The 19673-nt window shown below is 45.9% G+C and overlaps 1 protein-coding gene across 2 annotated transcripts in view; it reads left to right on the top strand.

The window, feature by feature from the left end:
* ARHGAP25 (Rho GTPase activating protein 25) overlaps window positions 1-19673 on the top strand; it is an 87802-nt gene that overhangs the window by 31486 nt on the left and 36643 nt on the right. For both annotated transcript variants that reach the window (XM_079940817.1, XM_079940818.1), the window contains 2 exons: window positions 9633-9832; window positions 16803-16890. In XM_079940817.1, the coding sequence (XP_079796943.1) occupies window positions 9633-9832; window positions 16803-16890 (288 nt within the window). The remainder of the gene's footprint in view (window positions 1-9632; window positions 9833-16802; window positions 16891-19673) is intronic.

The raw sequence follows: 19673 nt of genomic DNA, 5'->3' as shown, positions 1-19673 counted from the left end.
TTAGTGTGTGTGGGGGTGTGTGGGTGTGAGTGTGTGGGGTTAGTGTGTGTATGAGTGTGTGTGTGGGGGGTGAGTGTATGAGTGTGTGTGGGTGTGGGTGTGGGTGAGTGTGTGGGTGTGGGTGTGAGTGTGTGTCGGGTGTACACAGTGGTGTCTGGACCCCTACTGACCATCTCCAGGGAGGCAGCCATGCGGGGGCCTGCTGTTTCCCACGGCTTCCAGGGCTGCCTCTTCAGCAAGGGTGGGGAGCCCTCTGTGAGCTGCCCCGTGGGCCGAGTGCGGGGCCCCCCTCGGGTTGGTTCCGTGCTCCTCTCTCCCACGCCTCAGCCCCACTGGGCTTTGGTCAGGTTCCTTAGGTCTCTTCAAAGGAGCTTGTGCAGAGAGCCAGTAAGTCGTGGCAGGACCAGTAATATGTCCATTTTCCTGACGGGGCGTTAGGACAGCCTCAGGGCTGGGCTGGAGGCTTCAGTGTTACTTCCCCATCACTCTTTCATCAAGGCCTGCCGAGCCTTGCAGAGGTTAGGATGGAAGGAAAAGGTAGCACAAAGTGATTTATGCATAACATTGCGGCAGAATGGGTGGAGGCCGAGGCTGGTGTCTCCGCGATGGGAATAGTGGCCCGTCCCCTTTTCATCTCACCCCTACTGTCTAACCCTGTGAATTATTACACACGATTCTCAGTCTAGGCACCTCTCTTTACCACTAGAGCATGTGCCTCTCTGTGGGCTGTGTGGCCTAGGTACGGATATTGGGCTTTGAAATTAGATTTCTAGCCGTGTACCTGGGCAAGTCACTTCAGTTCTGTGAGCTCCGGTTCCTGGTCTGTAAGATAGAGCTTACCATGAAGAGGTAGGGTGAGCCTTCAGCCAGGATGCCTTGATAGATAAGTGTGCTTGCACGGTGTCTGGCGCAGGTAAGACCTCATTGAATACGTCACTGTTGGTGGGGCTCATTATTACATCAGGGATTCTATCTTCCCCGGCTGCTCTGCTTGCATGGGCTCAAGTGAGCACATCTAGACGTCCCACAAATGGGTAGATCAGTCAACATTTGTTGCAAATGGAAAATGCCTCAAGGTGACTCACATTTCTCTCTAAAATGTTTCTTTTATTCACTCAAGAAATATTTATTGAGAACCTTCAATTGGCCAAATGCTCTTCTAGAAGGTGTGGTTTGATTGGTGAAAATAATTTATAAAAATCCCTGCCCCTGGGAACCTATTTTCTGATACCTGAGCCTCCGTCTTTTCCCATTTCATGGTTTGTGATTGATTATGAATCTCCTTCTTTATACAAGGAGAACATGACAGAGCTCTGGCCCGTCAAGAACTAGGGCTGGGGGCTCCCCTGGTGGCGTAGTGGTTGAGAGTCCGCCTGCCGATGCAGGGGACACGGGTTCGTGCCCTGGTCCGGGAAGATCCCACATGCCGTGGAGCGGCTGGGCCCGTGAGCCATGGCCGCTGAGCCTGGACGTCCGGAGCCTGTGCTCTGCAACGGGAGAGGCCACAACAGGGAGAGGCCCACATACCGCAAAAAAAAAAAAAAAAAAAGAGCTAGGGCTGGGATGGAGGCAACTATCGGCAGCAGGGTGCGGTAGGATGCATTTTTGTGTGCCAGGGTGCACAGCAAATATTTGAAGCCTCACAATCTAGAGTTCACTAATTTAGAGAGCTTCCTCTATTTTTTAAACTCTGCACATTACCTAGCTCCACTCCCTGCACATAAGACATGCCCAAGAAATTTTTCTGATTGGTTAATTTAAAGGATATGAATTTCTTTGTTAAAGAGAATCCATCCTATGAATTTTCTATTTGAACTTTAGTCAACATTAACACACACACACACACACACACACACACACACACACGTACACTTCCTTCCTCTCTTTGTTCCTTCCAATTAACTTTTCTAAGCCAGACACAGTGATGGTCCTCAGGATACTAAAATGAATAAGACGTGGTCTTTGCCCTCAAGAACCTCTCCATAGCTCTAGCACCTTGTAACCTGCAGACATGCCATAAAAGCACGAAGATATTTATTCCTCACTACTCAGCCATAAAAAAAATGCGATAATGCCATTTGCAGCGACACGGATACAAACTATAGATTATCATACTAAGTGAAGTAAGTGAAAAAGAGAAAGACAAATACCATATGATATCACTTACATGTGGAATCTAAAATAAGGCACAAATGAACATATTTGCAAAACAGAAACAGTCTCACAGACATAGAGAACACACTTGTGGTTGCCATGCGCGAGGTGGGGGGGAGAGGGATAGACTGGGAGTTTGGGGTTAGTACAATAGCTGCAAATTATTACATTTAGAATGGATATACAACGAGGTCCTACTGTATAGCACAGGGAACTATATTCAATATCTTGTGGTAAACCATAATGGAAAAGAATTGAAAAAGAATGTATATATGTGTAACTGAGTCACTTGCTGTACAGCAGTAATTAGCACAACATTGTAATTCAACTATACGTCAATAAAAAAATAAATTAAGAAAAAAAGATATTTATTCCTGAGCCATGGGGCCTTCTGCTCACCTACACAGCCAAATATCATTTTCTGAGAGAGAACACTGAGATCAGAAACTCAAACACTTCTTTGTGGGCTTCCCTGGTGGCGCAGTGGTTGAGAGTCCGCCTGCCGATGCAGGGGACACGGGTTCGTGCCCCGGTCCGGGAAGATCTCACATGTCGCGGAGCGGCTGGGCCCGTGAGCCATGGCCGCTGAGCCTGCGCATCCGGAGCCTGTGCTCCACAACGGGAGAGGCCACAACAGTGAGAGGCCCACGTACCAAAAAAAAAAAAACCCCAAAAACCCCCACTTCTTTGTAAAGTACCTCTTGCTTCTGAATGGTGCTTTATGTCCTTAAGGGTCCTCTTGCAGAACGTGGATGTCTGTACAGGTGCATGGTCAAGAGTCTTGGCAGAAACGGTGAGCAGGGCTGAAACCCAGTTGGTGCTCCTATCATCAAGCTGTTACCCTGGAGAGTGGCTGCATCCATCCACCCAGGGGCACCATCTTCTCCCCCAGGACAGCTCCTGGCCCAGGGGTGTGAGATGGACCAAAACTGGCCCTGGATCTTTGCTTGGCATAAGAGGGCAGCCTCTCTCCCCTCACTCCCCTTCCAGGAAGCAACCCCTGCTCCATTGCGAAGCTCTTGGGGATAGTGGATTTTCTTGCTGCGCTTCTTTTCTCCCACACTGTTACCTAATGCAAGCTCTGTAAAGTCCCAAGGAAAACAGTAACCTTCTCTGTCTTGTATCTAAGTTGATCTCCAGTGCTTTGAGTTAATGCTAGTCTCCTCTGGGATCAGCCTTTTCTTTGATTTCTGAACATCTATTATGTTACTTTCCGGATCAGAGATTCTCACATCCTGGCTTTCACTTGTACCTCTTTTTCCCCAATAAGCTCTTTCTGAGCGCACAGGCCTCACCTGTCAAAACTAGAATTCTGGGGAAGTCGAAATCTCTCAGCCCACCCTCATATAGCATCACACCCAGAACAGGACTTTCCTGCCTATTCCAACCCACCACGTTCTCTGCTTCCTTCCCAGCTTCGACGAACGAGTCTCTCAGGTCTCTGAATGTTTGTGGGGCAGGGTTGTGTCTGATGGATCTTAGATCCCAGACCCAGTCACTGCTCCCGGCACGTGCCAAGGACTCAGCCAATGTGCATTGGATGAATGGAAGGAGAAGGCCCCTCACCTGAGCCACCCAAACCCCAAACTCCCACCCACCTCCTGTTCAGCCAGCTCTGGAGCTCTGGTGGTCTGCCTCATCATTGCCTCTCCTACGCTTTCCATCTCCCTGGCCGCCATCCTAATTCAGGCCTCCGGATTCACACCTGGAATTTTGCTTTCCTCATTCTCTCTCCCTCCTTTCCTCTCTTCCCTTTCATCTCTTCTTCCCTTTCTCTCATATAACATAATATCCAGTCCATTCTACGATAATACTGCTAACAATAATAGCTTCCATTTAATGCCCATGTTTTAAGAGGCAGACATTGGCTGGGGCCCGTCCACTTATCTTTGTTAATCCTTATAGACTGGCCACTCCACGAGCTATGAAATTAGCTGTATGTTATCACAGTTTCACAGAGAAAGTAACTGGCTCTCAGAGACAGAACATGATCCACCCAAGGCTGCATATGTAGAAGCCTGTGCTCTCTGCTACCTCACCCTGCCCTCTCTTTGTCAGCACTGTGTTAGATGTGGGGGATACAGGGCGAACAAGGCTAAGCATGAAAGCAGAGCCCCTGTCCTCTTAGAGTTCAAGTTGAGAGAGAAGACAGAGTAAGAAAAAACACCAGGAGGAACGATAAGTGATTTGAAGGACATGTGTCCCCAGTTAAGAAGGAAGAGAGCCCAGGGTGTGACTCAGTCTGCCTGGGCTGAGAAGGCTTCTCATGGGAGGTGTGGCCGGAAGTAAGTCTTGAAGGACGAACAAGAACATTTCAAGAACTGGGGGTGGGTGAGAATGGGTGGGGAGAAGAGTCCAGCAGAGGGAATGGAATACCATCATGGATGGAGTGCAGAATGGGTATGCAGGAAGAGAGCAGGACATGCAACAGGAGAATCACAAAGGACTCTGAACCCCATGGTAGGGAGCTTAGTCTTCATCTTTTAGGATGAAGATGTTGGAGGGTCACTGAAGGCTTCTAGGTCAAAGAGTAACGTGATCAGATTTGTGTTTCAGAAGGACCATGTCACAAACAATGTCATCAGTGGATTAGAGATGAGATTGGTAGGAGGGAGACAGGACAGGGAACTATTGCGGCAATCCCGGGAGAGGATAAATGGGCCAAGAAAACCAGGTAGGGGTAGAGAGAAGGGATCAGAGAGAAAAAGAGCTATTGATTGTGAGGACTGTAGGAATGGGTCAGCCTTCTGGTTTGGCTGGTTGACCGGGGAGAAGTCAGTCACAGCAAACCATAGAAAAGCAAGCTTGGGTGTGTTTGTCACATAAGCCCGGGGAACGGTAGGAGGTAGGGGGACAAAGACGGTAAGTTCAACTAGCATCACGTGACCTGGAGATCCTTACGGAGGTACCTGCGGGCGGTCGGGTAGATGAGTCTACAGCTCAGGAGAGGGTGTCTGGGGGTAAGTTATGTATATTCTACTCCCTTTTCAACTTTATTTAAACAAGGTTCCCAGACTAATGCACTGCTCAGATCAACATATTGAGAAAATACCTTCAGTGGTTTTCCAGCTTTGATTGAACTATTCCCATCTCACATGTTCGGAGCCTCTAAAACAGAATCTAAACTCATGCAGAGTTGAGAGAAGATGGAAGAAATATCTCAGAAGTAGACCCTAGAAGATTGTGTGATTGATTTTCTGTGGGGGGAGGGTGGAGTCAGAGGATGAGAAGATAAAGAGAGGAAGTGATAACACCTCCCCAGCCGACTTCCCTGTTTATACTTCCTCCTTTAACTTTTTCTCGCTCTAACTTGGGGCAAAAAGCAGCTACCTTCTACTGCAGAAACAGCACCCCTGAGACTGTGGAACTTCTTTCACGTGTCTTCTTTCTATGTCTCTCCTTGCCCTCCCTCACCTGCAGACCAAAATGCAGCCTATGCGGTTCAATGACTTAACTTGTCTCTATTTTATCATGAACCTCCCTTGCTGAGGTACGTGAGATTGGTCCCTGTTAGCTCTCAGATCAAGGTTGAACTTCTCACTCTGAAAAGAAGCTACTTTTCGGGACCTTCCAGTTTGATTTCTCACTTTGATGAAATGCTACCCATACCTTTATGGCCCAGTTTGTCTCATGCTTGGTAATGATACTATTCAGATTCCCGGAAGAGCCAACCAATAGACCTTTCTGTGATGATGGAAATATTCTCTTCCTGTGTTGTCCATTACTATAGCCATGAGCCACATGGGCTACTACTGAGCACTTGAAATGCGGCTGGTGTGACCGAGGCACTGAAGTTAATTTATTTTAATTCATTTCAATATCCGTATCCAGTCACGGCAAGTGGCTACAGTACTGGACAGTGCAGTGCTGGGGGCTTGTTCTTTCTTTATCTACTAGAGTACGGGTGGGTTTCCCACCTCCCTAGAGTGTTCTGCAAACTCTTAGCAACTGCCTTCCAACTACCTGCCTTTTGCTGGTCTTCCCTCGGCCCCCGGTCCAGCCCACAGCCTGGCTCAGACGTCCTTCCCGAAGGGCTGGGATCGTGCGCTCTGTATGTGATGACTGGCTCACAAGCAAAGCTTATCATGGTTATTATTTTCATTATGAGAAACAGCTCTAGAAATAGTAACAGATCTCTTTGTTTACTTTATCCGGGAACATGTCACACCCACAGACAAGAGAGACTGTTCAAAGGAACGAACGAGGAAAGTCATCAAAAACAAGGCCAACTCAGGGCCCACCAGGCTTTCTTCTCTGCTATTTGAATCACCCCATGATAGGGCTGGCCGACGAGCCATACTGAGGGCCGAGGTGGCAGATGGCTCTGATATGGGACGGAAGGAGCCCCTGCTTCGTTACTGTCTCATCAGAACCCCTGCTGTCATCTCCCCAGTGTTCAGGCCTGATTCGAGCAGTGACAGTTTGCTCTGAGTCATCTGTACTCATGGCCCAGTGCCCACAGTCATATCACGTATGGTGGATGTATGGGTGAATGGAATCATTTCTGAAATATAACAGATGGTTAGCCAAGACCTTGATCCCATGCATACGGACAAAGTGTCCACCTACTTGTCACCAGGACATCAAGACCCCTCTTGGCCAAGTATGAGAACATAACATTCTCATATCTACTCTTCCTTCGCCAGGCCATTCTGCAATGCACAGATGCTTCTAGGGGGTGGTTTTGAGTGTTGCATATTTGTTTTTGCTATTATTGTTTTGGCCACTACAGAGCATAAAAAAGTTTCCCAGAGCTATCCCAGCAGCTGAATTCTTCTGTGCTGGGTTCATTCTCTTCAGTCTATGGTGTCTTTTTGGCCCCTGCTCCCCCTATCCTACTCCTACTTCTCCAATTCTTGTTGGAGTTCTTCAGTTTCTCCCATTTTCTAGAGCAGTCCAAACAGTTCCTGTGGGTCTCTGGGGGTAGCCTGAGTCTGCGGGGACCTGAGTCTTCACAGCCACCATGTGGCACCCACCTGCTTTCCTCCTCTCCTGCGCTGGCTGCCTTTGGTGGTATCGCCCTAGAAGCCTAGAAGCCCTCCCTCCCAAGTCTGATACTGCTTCAGCTGGATAAGCACAGAAGTCACTCTGGGCTGGGCAGAGGCTACCGAGGGGAGGGAAAGTCCCCGTGCGTCTGCCAGAATCCCTCACTCTTCAGAAATTCTGCGTGCCAACCATTCTTTCCATCTCTGCCCTGTTTCTAGCACGAATATGAGTCTTTCCATGTTACAGTTTCAGACTTAGAGAGACACAGAGCTGGGCACAGTTCTTCCAGCTCCCTCCTCCCCACTGTATTCCTGCCCAAACCCTCCTCTGTTTCCTTCAGATCATTTAAACAGCCTTAGAGCAAGTGATCAGCCCCAGAGTGGCTGTTCTTTGAGTTACAGGTGGAAGGCCTTGAAGACTGCAGTGAACTGAAGATTAAGATCAAAGATAAAATTCTTAACTGGCGTGCCGGGACACATGGATATAAAGCAAACCCTTTGCTAACACACTGCTAAATTTTCATCAAAATGTCAAGTTACTTTTTACTGCAACAGGGTATGGGAGTATCTGCACTCTTATGATATCTGTCTAATAGGAGGTTGAATCAGGTGTGTCTTGTGCCCTGGTGTACAGCATAGTATGATCTCTCCAGTCCCCGGTGGGAGGCGAGGGGTGACTGCAAGTTGGCACCTTGGGAATGAGGGTATGTGACAGGAGCGCAGACCACTTGTGGGGTTGAGGGAGCCCAGTTAGGGCAGAGTCCGCTTCAGACAGCAATCCAGGATGAGCTATGTAAATAGGGTGATAATTCTGGATCCAGTTAGACTCAGTGGAAGAAAGACTCTGTAATGCTGTATAAAATTCTGGTATTTGAAAGCAAGTCATGAATGTAAATAAAAGACAAAAACTATAGGCCTAGAGGGAGATAGAAAGAAAGGAATCAAAAGCGATGAGAGAAGCTGTTGATTCAATTCATTGAAAATGGGAATAGAGGAAGAGGGAAAGTTTGACAATGCAGCAATATTTTGAAACGAAGAGGGAAGTTTAGGAGGTTCTCGAAGATGATCTCCATCTTCGCAGTAGGAAGTAAAGTCATCTGTTGATAAAAATAATGAGTGACATTTGCTCACCTTGGACCAGGGACTGTGCAAAGTGGTTTATATATATTAACCTGTTTAATCTCCCCAACAGTTCCATAGAATAGGGGCTATGATGATCCTAATTTCACAAGCAAGGAAACTGAGGCTCAGAGAAGTTGCATAATGTACCCAGGGTCAAAAAGCAAAGAAAGGAAAAACTGGTCTTTACCAGGTGAGATGAGATTGGATGAGAGTGGAGCTGGCTTAGTTCAGCTTCTTCGTGAATGCTCTGGGGACTGACAAAAGCTGGATAAAGGGGTTATAAGACGGAGACTTCCTTGCAAGGAGGAGAATGCAAACACTGGGGACTGGCAAGTGTGGAGCACACCGCATAAGGTCGAGGAGACACGGAGCTCCAATGTGGTTTTAAGGGAACTGTGGAACCAGCTGCGAAAGAAGGAAGGGGAGAATCAGAGGAAGGACATGTTGACTCCCAGGGGACCACAGGCCGGCTGATGGATCGCTGTGGAGAGGAGGAAAGGAGAGAGTTATCCTGGGTGGGAGTTACCATGGAGACGAGCTGCAGACACCTGGATCTAATCTGATGAGAGGCAGAGCTCTTATGTGAAAACAAAAGCAAACTACAGGATGCAGTGGGTTGGGGGGGTCTGGATTCAAATTCTGCATCTGTGTCCTGGTGGCAGATTCATGTCATTTTCAAATGCTTGTGTGCTGTCAGCCCCGTGGGAGGGACAGCCCAACTGAAAACGTAGTAGGAAGGCAGCTACAGGGAGGCCCTTTGGTCCAGCAGAAAGGGCTGTGAACACTCTCCGTGGGCGGGGAACAGAGAGTACTTGACGACACTGGGCAGGAAGATTCAGGAGGTGCTGGCATCCTGCACGCTGGCTGTGTTGTCAGGGGTCGGGGGGCTTTGGGGGGCCGCTGGGGCAGGGCAGTACTGGACAGTGAGGTTGGGGAACACAGTGACTCCTTGTGAGGAAGAAGCCGGGCAGCTTCTGACTGCCTCTGCAGCTGTGTGGGACTCACCCTGAACCCTGAGAGCAAGAGGCATTATTTTCTCCCCTCTCTTGTCAGATATTGACTCCCACGCAGGAAAAAGGAAGCACCTTTTGTCAGATGCTGCGGCCACTTCCTCTTCAGAAGGCTCCAGCCAATCTCTGGCTTTGCAGAACGAGGGCGCTGACTCCAGCTGCCGGACCTTGAGGGTGTAGGGCCCCAGGGCCGGCGCTGATGGGAGCCAGCCCCTCGGCTGGCCCGCTGGGTTCCGGGGCAACCTCTCTGCTGCAGATCTGGACCCCTGAGCCCGGCCTAGCTGGGGCCCAGCGCTTCCCGGCCCCTCCCTGCACACTGCTCACAGCCCCTGTCAGCCCGCCTGTCTGTCCCTCTCCACAGCTCGGTCAAGGAGTGTGATGACCGGAGAGCAGATGGCGGCCTTTCACCCCGCATCCATCCCCAACCCACTGGAAAGGCCCATCAAGATGGGTTGGCTGAAGAAGCAGAGGTCCCTCGTGAAAAACTGGCAGCAGAGGTACTTCGTGCTGAGGGCACAGCAGCTCTATTACTACAAGGACGAGGAGGACGTGAAGCCGCAGGTACCAGCCTGGCTGTTTGCCCCCTTCCCAGGGCTGTCCCCTCCTGGGTGCGGGAGGTGGGTGGAGCCCCGGAGATCACTACAGACTCGCAGGGGGGCTTCTTACTAGGATGAGACCCCTGTCCATTTGAAAGGACTTCTCTCTCTCCTTCTCACCCTTTGTGAGATACATAAACTGAGTTGCAGAGATGACAGGGTGATCTTCCTTCACGGAGCCCCAAGATGAGCGCTGGGGCTCTTCCTAAACGCAGCGCTAAGTCAGGGTTGGCAGCGTGGTCTTGATGGGAACGTGGAGCACAAGGGCTCAGGGAGAGTGGATTTGCGTTCAGGAAAATTGATTTGGGGCTTTCATTTATTTGTCTGTTCAATCAATATTTATTGAGCATCTACTGTGCGCCAGACACTGTTCCAGGGAGTTGAAATAACTCAGTGACTAAAACAGATAAGCACCCCTGACACGTGGAACTTAGAAGATGGGGAGGGGGGAAGCAGAAAGATAAACATAATCAATAAGAAAATTATGTGGTTTGTTAGAAAATGACTAGTTCTATGAGGAAAAAATAGAATGGGCTAGGAGGATCAAGCATTTGGGGGAGGTGGTACAATTTCAAGAAGGGTAGCCAGAATGACTTCATGAAAAAGGGGACATTTGAGCAAAGATTAAGGAGGAGAAGCAATCCGCCAGGCAGATCTCTGGGTAAAGAGCACTCCAGGCAGAGGGGACAGCCAGTGCAAAGGCCCTGAGGTAGAGCATGTCTGATGTGTGTGGGAAATAGCAAGGAGGTCAGCGTGGGAGCAGCAGAGTTAGGGAATGAAAGGATCAGAGGAGATGAGGTCAGAGAGTGGAGCGTTGGGGGTTGGGACACAAATTGTAAAGAACATTGTAGTCCACTGTAAGGACTTGAGTGTTTACACTGAGGGTGATGGCCGGCCTTGCAAGGTTCCTGGCAGAAAGGGGTCATTCCTGGGTTATGTTGTAAAAAGATGGTTCTGGTTACCATGCTCAAAAATAGATCCAAGGCTGAAGGGAGGAGGTATAAGGGTAATTTAGGTGAGAGGTTACTGTGTTTAGAATCTCAGTGGGCTGGAAGAAAATGATCAGATCCCTGATATACTTGAAAATACAGCAAACAGGGCTTCCAGATGGAGTGGATGGGGCTAGAGAGGGCTTTGATCGTAAATCTTGGGCCCGGGTCTTTTCTTCCTGCCTCATTGATTCCTCATGGCCATCGTGGTGAATGAGAGCAAAAGGGGATGCTGTTAACAGCTGAGAGACCCCAGGTGTAAATTGTATGTCTCAAGGCAGCCAGGAGGACTGGACACCCTTTCTAGAGTCATGCCTGTGGAGGTGGAAGAGTGGGCAAGGAACTTATTAGGGAGGACAGACTCTAAAACTTTCTGGAGCCAGAAAAAAAGCCCCAAGAAGGGTGGGGATATTGAAGGTGGATGGCCGGGTAAGCAAAGAAGTGAGAAGGTCATTTGGAAGAGGACAGTTCTCTCTAAGGGCAGGCTGGAGGCTCTGTGAGGCACCGGCAGTGCCCGGTTAATCAGGCCCTCCACTCAGAGGGCTGTGAGTGTCTGTCCCTGCAGAGGCTGGAGAGGGGCCAGAGACCCCACCACTGCCTGGGTTCTTGCCCAGTGTCCTGCGCGTGGTAACCAGACTTTCTTCACTTTATGAACAGACCCTATCAGAGGCAAGCAATTACAAGCTAAGATGGGGTTCCTGGTACATTAATAGCCAAGGCAGGACGTCTTCCCGTCTGCGGAGCGTGAGGGAGATGGCAGTAATGTGTTAGCCTTCCCAAAGCAGCAGAAAGGGAAGTTCAGTGAGGCTTACTTCCGCGAGGTGTAGCAGGGAGCTCGTGTTCTTTTCCTGGCTCTACTACCATCTGGCCGAGTAATTATTTAATTTTTCTGGACCCCTCGGTTTGTCTTTTGTAAGATGAGGCAATCATACCTGGCCTGCATCTGTCCCAGGATTAAATGATATGAAGCACATGTAAAAAATTGTTTTGTAAAAACATAAACGGATGTCAAAGAGTAAAATAAATTATTGGAGGCCCTGGCTTGTCTCCCTTACTTTTGGAGGAGGAAACTCTGAGTCCTCTCAGGATTAAATTAGTCTGATAATTAGGTAGAGCTTCTTCTAGAATGACAAGTATGGTTTATGTTTTAGAAAACCTATGAATGTATCAGACCAATAAGTCAAGATCAAGAAGTCGAATGAGAAAAACCACACAACCCCTAAATAGATGGCTGAAAAGAGCATTTGATAAAATCCAAAACTCATTTCAGATATAAAAAGTATTTTTTTAAAAAGGAATAAAATGATAATTTCTCAGAATATTTTATTTTATATGAATATCTTGATTACAAAAGCTATATGGGTATATAGTTGGAAATCTGGAGGAAGCAGAAAATCACGAAGTAGAAAATAATAATTATCTCTTCAGTGAGAAATAACCACCTAAATCCTCAATTCTTCCAGTTTTTTCTATGCATGTACATTTAGAAATACATCTAAATGCAAAATTAGTATAATAGTATTCTTTAATTAAAAATCAACAATATGTCTTGAATATTGTCCAGTGTTATTAACTATTATTCTACAATGTAATTCTTAGTTGTGGCAAAATAACTTATTTTATGGACATTCTATAAGTTATTTAACCAATTTCCTCCTAGGAAGTAGTTGAATATTTGGGCTGATTTTTCTGTTATTATAATAGAAATATTATAATAAACAAGAATTAAGTGGATATCCTTGTAGACTTTTCAGATATCCATCATTATTTTATTAAGGTAAAGAAAAGTCTATTCAAAATAAAACACTTTCATTATGCTATCATTTAACATTGTTTTGGGATTCATAGACATTGCAAATATCTAGACGTGAAATGAAAGATATGAACTGAATTCTTGGGAAAAAATAAAGGTCTATTTCCACACTACGTTTCACACCATTCATGATTCTGGATGGGTTAAAGACTTAACGTGTGAAAACGAGTTCATAAAAATCCTAGAAGAAAGTGTAATTATCTGTGTGCTCTTTGGGAAGCAGGTGTTTCTTAAGCATAGCAACAAAGACAGCACAAGAAAGAGACTGATTTAATTGCATAAATAGAAACGTCTGTACCTTAAAAACCAAAATAATAAGGTGAAAATGCAAAAGTAAACAGAAAAAATTGTAAACAGCTATTCTTCCTATTTAAAATAGTCTCAAATCTTATAAGAAACAGCAATAGGAAAATGAGTAAATGACGTAAATGGGCAATTTCCCAAAGAAATGTAATAGCCAAAAAGCATATATAAAAACTCCACTCAGTCATAATTAAAGACATGCAATGGAAGTTAATGAGATACCATTGTCCCCTTATCAAAATGGCAAAGATTTTCTAGAAATTCCAATGTTAGTAAAGACCAGGGAACAGGAATTCTCATGCACAACTGGTGGAAATGAAAATCTGTACAACCTTTCTGGAGGGTAATATGCCTCTTAGAAATGCAAATTCTTTGACCCTGCATTTCTAATGTAGGGGTTTATAATAGTGATGTGGAAACAATGCCCGGTGGTAGGGGCTAAGTTATGTGAGGCAACTTTTATATATCTATCCGATAGAATATAATTCAGCTGTTGATGCCCTAAATTAATACTTTTTAAAATTGAAAGATGTCCATGATATCATTGCTTTGAAAAAAGCAGTTAACAGCAGAGGATGATTTATATGCTAATCCTATTCTTTTTTTTTTTTTTTTTTTTTTTGCGGTACGAGGGCCTCTCACTGTTGTGGCCTCTCCCGTTGCGGAGCACAGGCTCCGGACGCGCAGGCTCAGCGGCCATGGCTCACGGGCCCAGCCGCTCCGTGGCATGTGGGATCCTGCCGGACCGGGGCACGAACCCGTGTCCCTTGCATCGGCAGGAGGACTCCCAACCACTGCGCCACCAGGAAAGCCCGCTAACCCTATTCTTGAGGGGAAAAAAACAATGAATCTGTAATTTATGGGAAAAGCCTTGGAAAGAAATACACAGAGATGTTAACTGAGTTATCTCTGAGTACCGGAGTTACACATAACTTTTACTTTTCTTCTTTCTCTATGACTAAAAAATAAATTAGTTGTAAATTTAAAAAGAACACACATACACTCCGATTCCTAAAAAACTCAAAAAACAAAAATCACTCCAGTAATCTTAAAGCAATCAGATGAAAAATGCCCTCATGTATACTGATGATGTGTACGCTTGGTGCAGTCTTTCTAGAAAGCAATTTGGCCAGATTTCTAAAAGCCAAAATATATCATATCCAGAATGACCCAGTCATTCTGGTTTTAAGAAGCTATCCAAAAGAAATAATAAGATATATGCAGTGCTATTTGTAATTAGAAACAGTAGACCAAATGTCCAACAAAGGAGAATGATTAAGTAAATTATGGGGCCCTCTATGATGCACCCTTGTATGTGCTCTTCGAGGGGACCCTGGGGTTCAGGAGAAGGCAGTCTGTGCAGTTTTTCCTCTGAGTTCTCAGAAAGGTCTGTCTAGCTCTAACAGTATAATGCCCTGTAAGTCCATGACCTAGCTTCCTATAACTCATTCCAAAAGTTTCTTTGTCAAGGAAGTTGTTTAAAACAGAATCTCAGTGAATTGCCCTCGAGTCTCTGCTACAATGATGGTTTTAGACAATCCTGGCTTAGATGTTCCATTGCCTCATCTGCTTTCTCTGAAGTTAGAGCAGAGAGTTGTCTATCAGGGGTGAGCTGGGAAATGTTTAATCAACAGCCCTGTGGTAGGGGAGTTGCTCTGGACACAGCATCTGCCAATTTCTGTTGTGTAAATACTCCCACTGTGGCTGATTCAAGCTACCAGCATCCCTGAACACAGAGTTGAGAAGGGATGTACAGTAGCAGCGTTAGATAGTATTTCTACCACACAGATAGATTTGATGTAAATGACCGTACGAACAGAAATAATAGTAAAATAGAGCAAATAATTAGGTAAATAGAAATTTTTCTCTTTTCTTTTGTATTTATATGAGATGATGGATGTTCACCAAACTTATTGTGGTGATCATTTCATGACGCCTGTGGGTCAAATCGTTGTGTTCTGCACCTTGAACTTGGACAGTCTGGTATGTCAATTGTGTCTCAGGGGAATTGCAAGAAAAAAAAAGAAAAAGAGAATTAGAAAGTGTTGAATTCTGAGTAGTACTACCTTTATTTTTAATATAAAATATTTCATTGTAAGTTTATATAATTTAACTTTTAATAATGGCTGTGAGTTATGTCACCAGAATAAAACACTATGTTGTTTTTTCAGACAGGAGGAAGCACTGCCTGGTAGGAAGATAAAGAAAGTGTCATTTCAGGGGTACCTGCCTCTCCTAAGTTTGTCTCTAAACTATTATTTGATAGTTTCATCCAAAAACAGTAAAAATAAAATACAAAGTATGTAAATACCATTTATTGAACACTTACTAGGTGCCAGGCTCTGTGTTAAATTTCCTGAATATACCATCCAGCAGCACAATTTAAGGGTCATTTTTTTTCTGAGACAACTGATATTATTTAAAGATGGCGGGGAGCATGTAGGTGGTGGTTATTTTTAAGTAATAAAATGAGAGAAGTGTAGGCAGAATTTTTTTTCTTTTCTCTTGTCCTCCTTCCGCCGGCTCCCCTCCTTCCCCTCCTTCTCTTCCCCTTTCTCTACTCCACCCTCCTCTTCTGCTTTCGCTTCTACTCTTTTTCTCACTCAGTCTTAGACATTTGCATTCATAGACCCCCAAGAAACATTTATTCTTTCAGGATTCTGAGCTGATCTGGGAGTTCCTTAAGACTCTTCCTTTATAGCTTTTCTGCTACCAATCCTTTTCATCCATGGTTTGTTCTAGAAACAAGACATCACTGTTTACTCAGCTCAGAATCAGACACCCTACCTACGACAGCTAGTGAAATGTAAATTATGAGTAAGGAACTCTAGGACAATTAACTGTGCCCCCTCGTGCTGTTACTTAAACTTTGAAAGTGTTGGTTTCCTCATCTGTAATGTGGGAGTGGCCATCCTGCCACGTTTCTGATTTGGGGGCTGTTCTGAGGTCTAAGGAGATGTTGCATGTGACGATGCACTGTCAATGGTAGAGCAATGAGCGTACACGTGGTGGAAGTGACTTGGTTTTCTGATGACATATTCACGTGTAAGGTCACAAATGCCACCCTCACTCCACCCCTCCCCCACAACGGATCCATGATCCTCCTCCCCTTGCCTGTTCAAGGGACATCAAGCTGCTGGGTCCCAGCACTTCCACTGTGATGGTGAAGAGCACAGGGTTTGAACACACTTCTGAGATGAATTACCATTCTGCCACTTACTAGCTCTGTGACATTGGACAAATCACAGAACCATTCTGACCCCCAGTTTCCTCACTTGTAAATTTGTGTAGCAATACCTTGCCTGGAGAATTGCTTAAAGGACTAAGTGAATAATACACATTCAAGGTGCTTAGCAGAGGGACAGACACCTGGAGTGTGCTGCTCAGAAGCTCTTGCTGCTACTAAGTACTGCATCGCCTCAATGAACCTGTGGTTCAGTCCCCAGTGCCCCCTTTGGCAGCCCGGCAGGTGGTATGGTCCCGCCAGTCTCAGCATGGCCTCCACAAAGATCAGGTGTCTTGTTTGGCAGGGAATTTTAGCTCTTGGAAAGTAGGAAGAAGCAAGTGTTGGTGATGGCATCCTCTCAGTTCATTCTCCAGTCAGAACCTTGTCCTCCTGTCTCTTTAGGCACCTTGCTTGCTGCCACATAGCCGCCACTTAATTTCACCAAGGTCTGAGTAGCAGAAGTGCCCCATTCGAAGCTGGGATGCCAGCTTTCCATGCTCCTCTCTGCTATCCCATCATTATCCTATCTGTCCTCCACCTTTATTTTAGTTCATAGCTGGTAATGTTTTTGCTTACCTTAAAGGCCTCGTTTTCAATCTTTCAGGGTTGCATGTATCTACCAGGGAGCACAATCAAGGAGATCGCCACAAACCCAGAAGAAGCGGGGAAGTTTGTCTTTGAAGTCATTCCAGGTAGGTGACGAAATGTGGGATAGACGTGCATCACGTTCCCATGTTACTTCTGACCCCAGAAGTCAAGGTTACATTCAGTGAGTCCGTCAACCGGCTAGCCAACCAACCTAGTAAGAATGCATAATAGTTCTGTATATAGTTAATGGTCCCATACTAGTTCATTAACGACACGTGAACTAAGTGCGTGTGCATCCGGTTGAGCTCTGTAAGCATTTCACGAGCACCTGCGTGGAGCCAGGTATCCAGTAGGCACTGGGATACTGATCGGAAAGTGCATCATCCCCGCTCGCTAAAAGGAGCTCAGCTTTGAAGACGAGTGGGACAATAAAATGAACAGTTAAATTATAAATTGAACCATGTGAAATCGCCATGTTGGTAGGTCAAAAACGGTCGACAGTCAACAGTCTCATATGGTTCATTGTGACCTATTAAGAAATGACAACTCCGACTTCCTGAGCACTTACTGCATGTCAGGCGCTGTAACTTACCTATTGCACAAGCTAGCCACGCACTGGAGGGTGTCTCTTTCTAATCAAGAGTTACCTTCCTCGAATGCATTTGGGGAAAGGGGAAGTTTGTCTCAGTTTGTCTCAAGGGAAGTTTGCTTGTGTCTGTGGAAGTCTATCACACTGAGGCTCTCCTCCCTGTCTCTTGCTCCTTCACCAGCCCCCCGCAACCAACAGGAACTACAGAGCTGCTGGTCCAGCTATGCAGCCAGGTTGTTGCTGCCATGCTGACACAGCAGGGGAGACCAATGTCCCCTGAGTGCCCCTTGCCTTAAATTTCTTCTTACCTCTCACACAAGGCAGCTGTGCGCATAAGAAACTGGATGGCAAAGTCAGTGTAGCAGAGAGGGTAGACATGCCCCATCTGGAGCCAGCCTTCCCGGGGCCACATCCTGGCCCTGCCACTTACTATGTGTGCAATTGTGATCAATTATTTAATTTAATAATTTAATTTCTCTTTGCCTCTGTTTCTTTACCTGGGAAATGGGAACAATGATGATGGTAGTGAGGATTAAGTAAAGAAGTATATATGCCGCACTTGGTGCAGTGCCAAGTGTCTGAAGTTTTGGCAATAACTAGAGGAAATTATAATGTAGAAACCAATCCCCAAACTGGCTCTGACTATTTATAGAAAACAAAGAAAAACAGGTTTTTTTTTTGAAAGTTCAGCTCTTCCCAAGTGGCCCCCTCATGGGCACTCCCTTGCTTTTTATCTGAGAGTCTATTCATTTTTCTTCCTCCTCAGAGGAAGAGCCTACTTTTCCAGTCTCTCCTTTCTGGGATAACCCCACCCTTTTCCCACAAGGTTTCTTCTATCCCTAGGATCCCTTTCCCAGCACAATTCAAGGGATGTGACCATTCATGATGACACATGTCCCAAAACCTGATTTTTCAATCTGGGGTGACCCTATTGAGAGCTCCAACTGCAAATTTACTGTGGACTTTGCAGTAAATTGAAGATTGCTGTCACTGTAGGATGAAGATTTGTCCTCTCATTGTCACTCACGCTTACAGCTGTCTCCTGGGCTGCTGGGGGAATTCTTGGACAGATTCACACATGTGTGTACGTGCACATGCACACACTCAACTCATATGGACAAACAACAATTCTAAAGCAATAGTATGGCAGGGAACCATTTTCCTAAAGACACCATCATTCTCAAGGCTCCACCTAACCTAAAATGAGACAACCCTTTATGTTATGATGTAGAGAATTTTCAGTTCCTCTTTTTGTCGTCCTCTTGTGCAAGACAATTCTCAGGGGCCAGAGCTGGCATCAGAAATGGCCTCCCTAATCGGGGCCCCCTCTCTGTGATCACCAGTTTTAGCTGCACAAAGGCCATAGAGAAGAATTTGGTTGTGGTTATGCTGTTTTTCTTTACTTGGAGCAGGCAAAAATTTGAGGCAAGCTTCTCTCTCCCTAACTACCTCAAGCAGAAGAACTATCTGTTCTCCCACCCAAAGGGAGTCATCAGGGATGGGGGGGGGGGTTATTCCTTCTGTAGAATAAGTAGCATTTAATTCTCATACTGCCTTCTGAAATGTTACACCAAAATTATTGAGCACCTGCTACGAGCCGGGCACTATTGTAGGAACTGGGGATCCAGCAATGAACAAAACAGCCTGTATGCAGCTTACAGTCAATGGGGGGAGACTGAAAACAAACCAAATAAATGAGAACATTGTACAGTTTTATTATGGGATAAGTATTATGGGAAGAAAGCAAAGAAAGAGAAAGTACTGGATGGGGTGGGGATGGCAACTGTTGATTTGTCATTTGAAATAGAGCGGGAAGAATAGACATCCTTGAGAAGGTAACCTTTGAGCCAAGATGGAAGGAAGTGAAGACGTGAGCCAAGTGCACATCTGGAGGAAGAACATTCCAGGAAGGGGAGCAGCCAGTGCAAAGTCTCTGAGCCTATTTCTTGTGTCCAGGAAACATCAAGGAGGCCAAGGTGGTTACAGTGGAGTGCTGAGAGGGGAGAAGAGTAGGTGATTTGGTCAGGGGTGGGCACAAGTTTTACAGGCACTGGTAGGCAAGTGTAAAAAGTTTAGTTTTTGTGCTACAAGGATGAAAATCCATTGGGAGGTTTTGAGCAGAGAAGTAACGTGATCTGACTTTTGTTTTAAAACTCTTTTGAGTTGAGACTAAAAGACTAATAATTATTGTAATTATCCGAGTCAGTGATAGTAACAATGAAGGGGGTGAGAAATGATCAATTTCTGGACACAATTTGAAGCTAGAGAGGACTTCATTTGCTGATGGATTGGATGTAG

The sequence above is a fragment of the Stenella coeruleoalba genome, assembly GCF_951394435.1.
Source record: "Stenella coeruleoalba genome assembly, chromosome: 13".
NCBI lineage: Eukaryota > Metazoa > Chordata > Mammalia > Artiodactyla > Delphinidae > Stenella > Stenella coeruleoalba.
The sequence above is the reverse complement of the archived record's forward strand: the minus strand, read 5'-3'. Positions and strand labels throughout refer to the sequence as shown.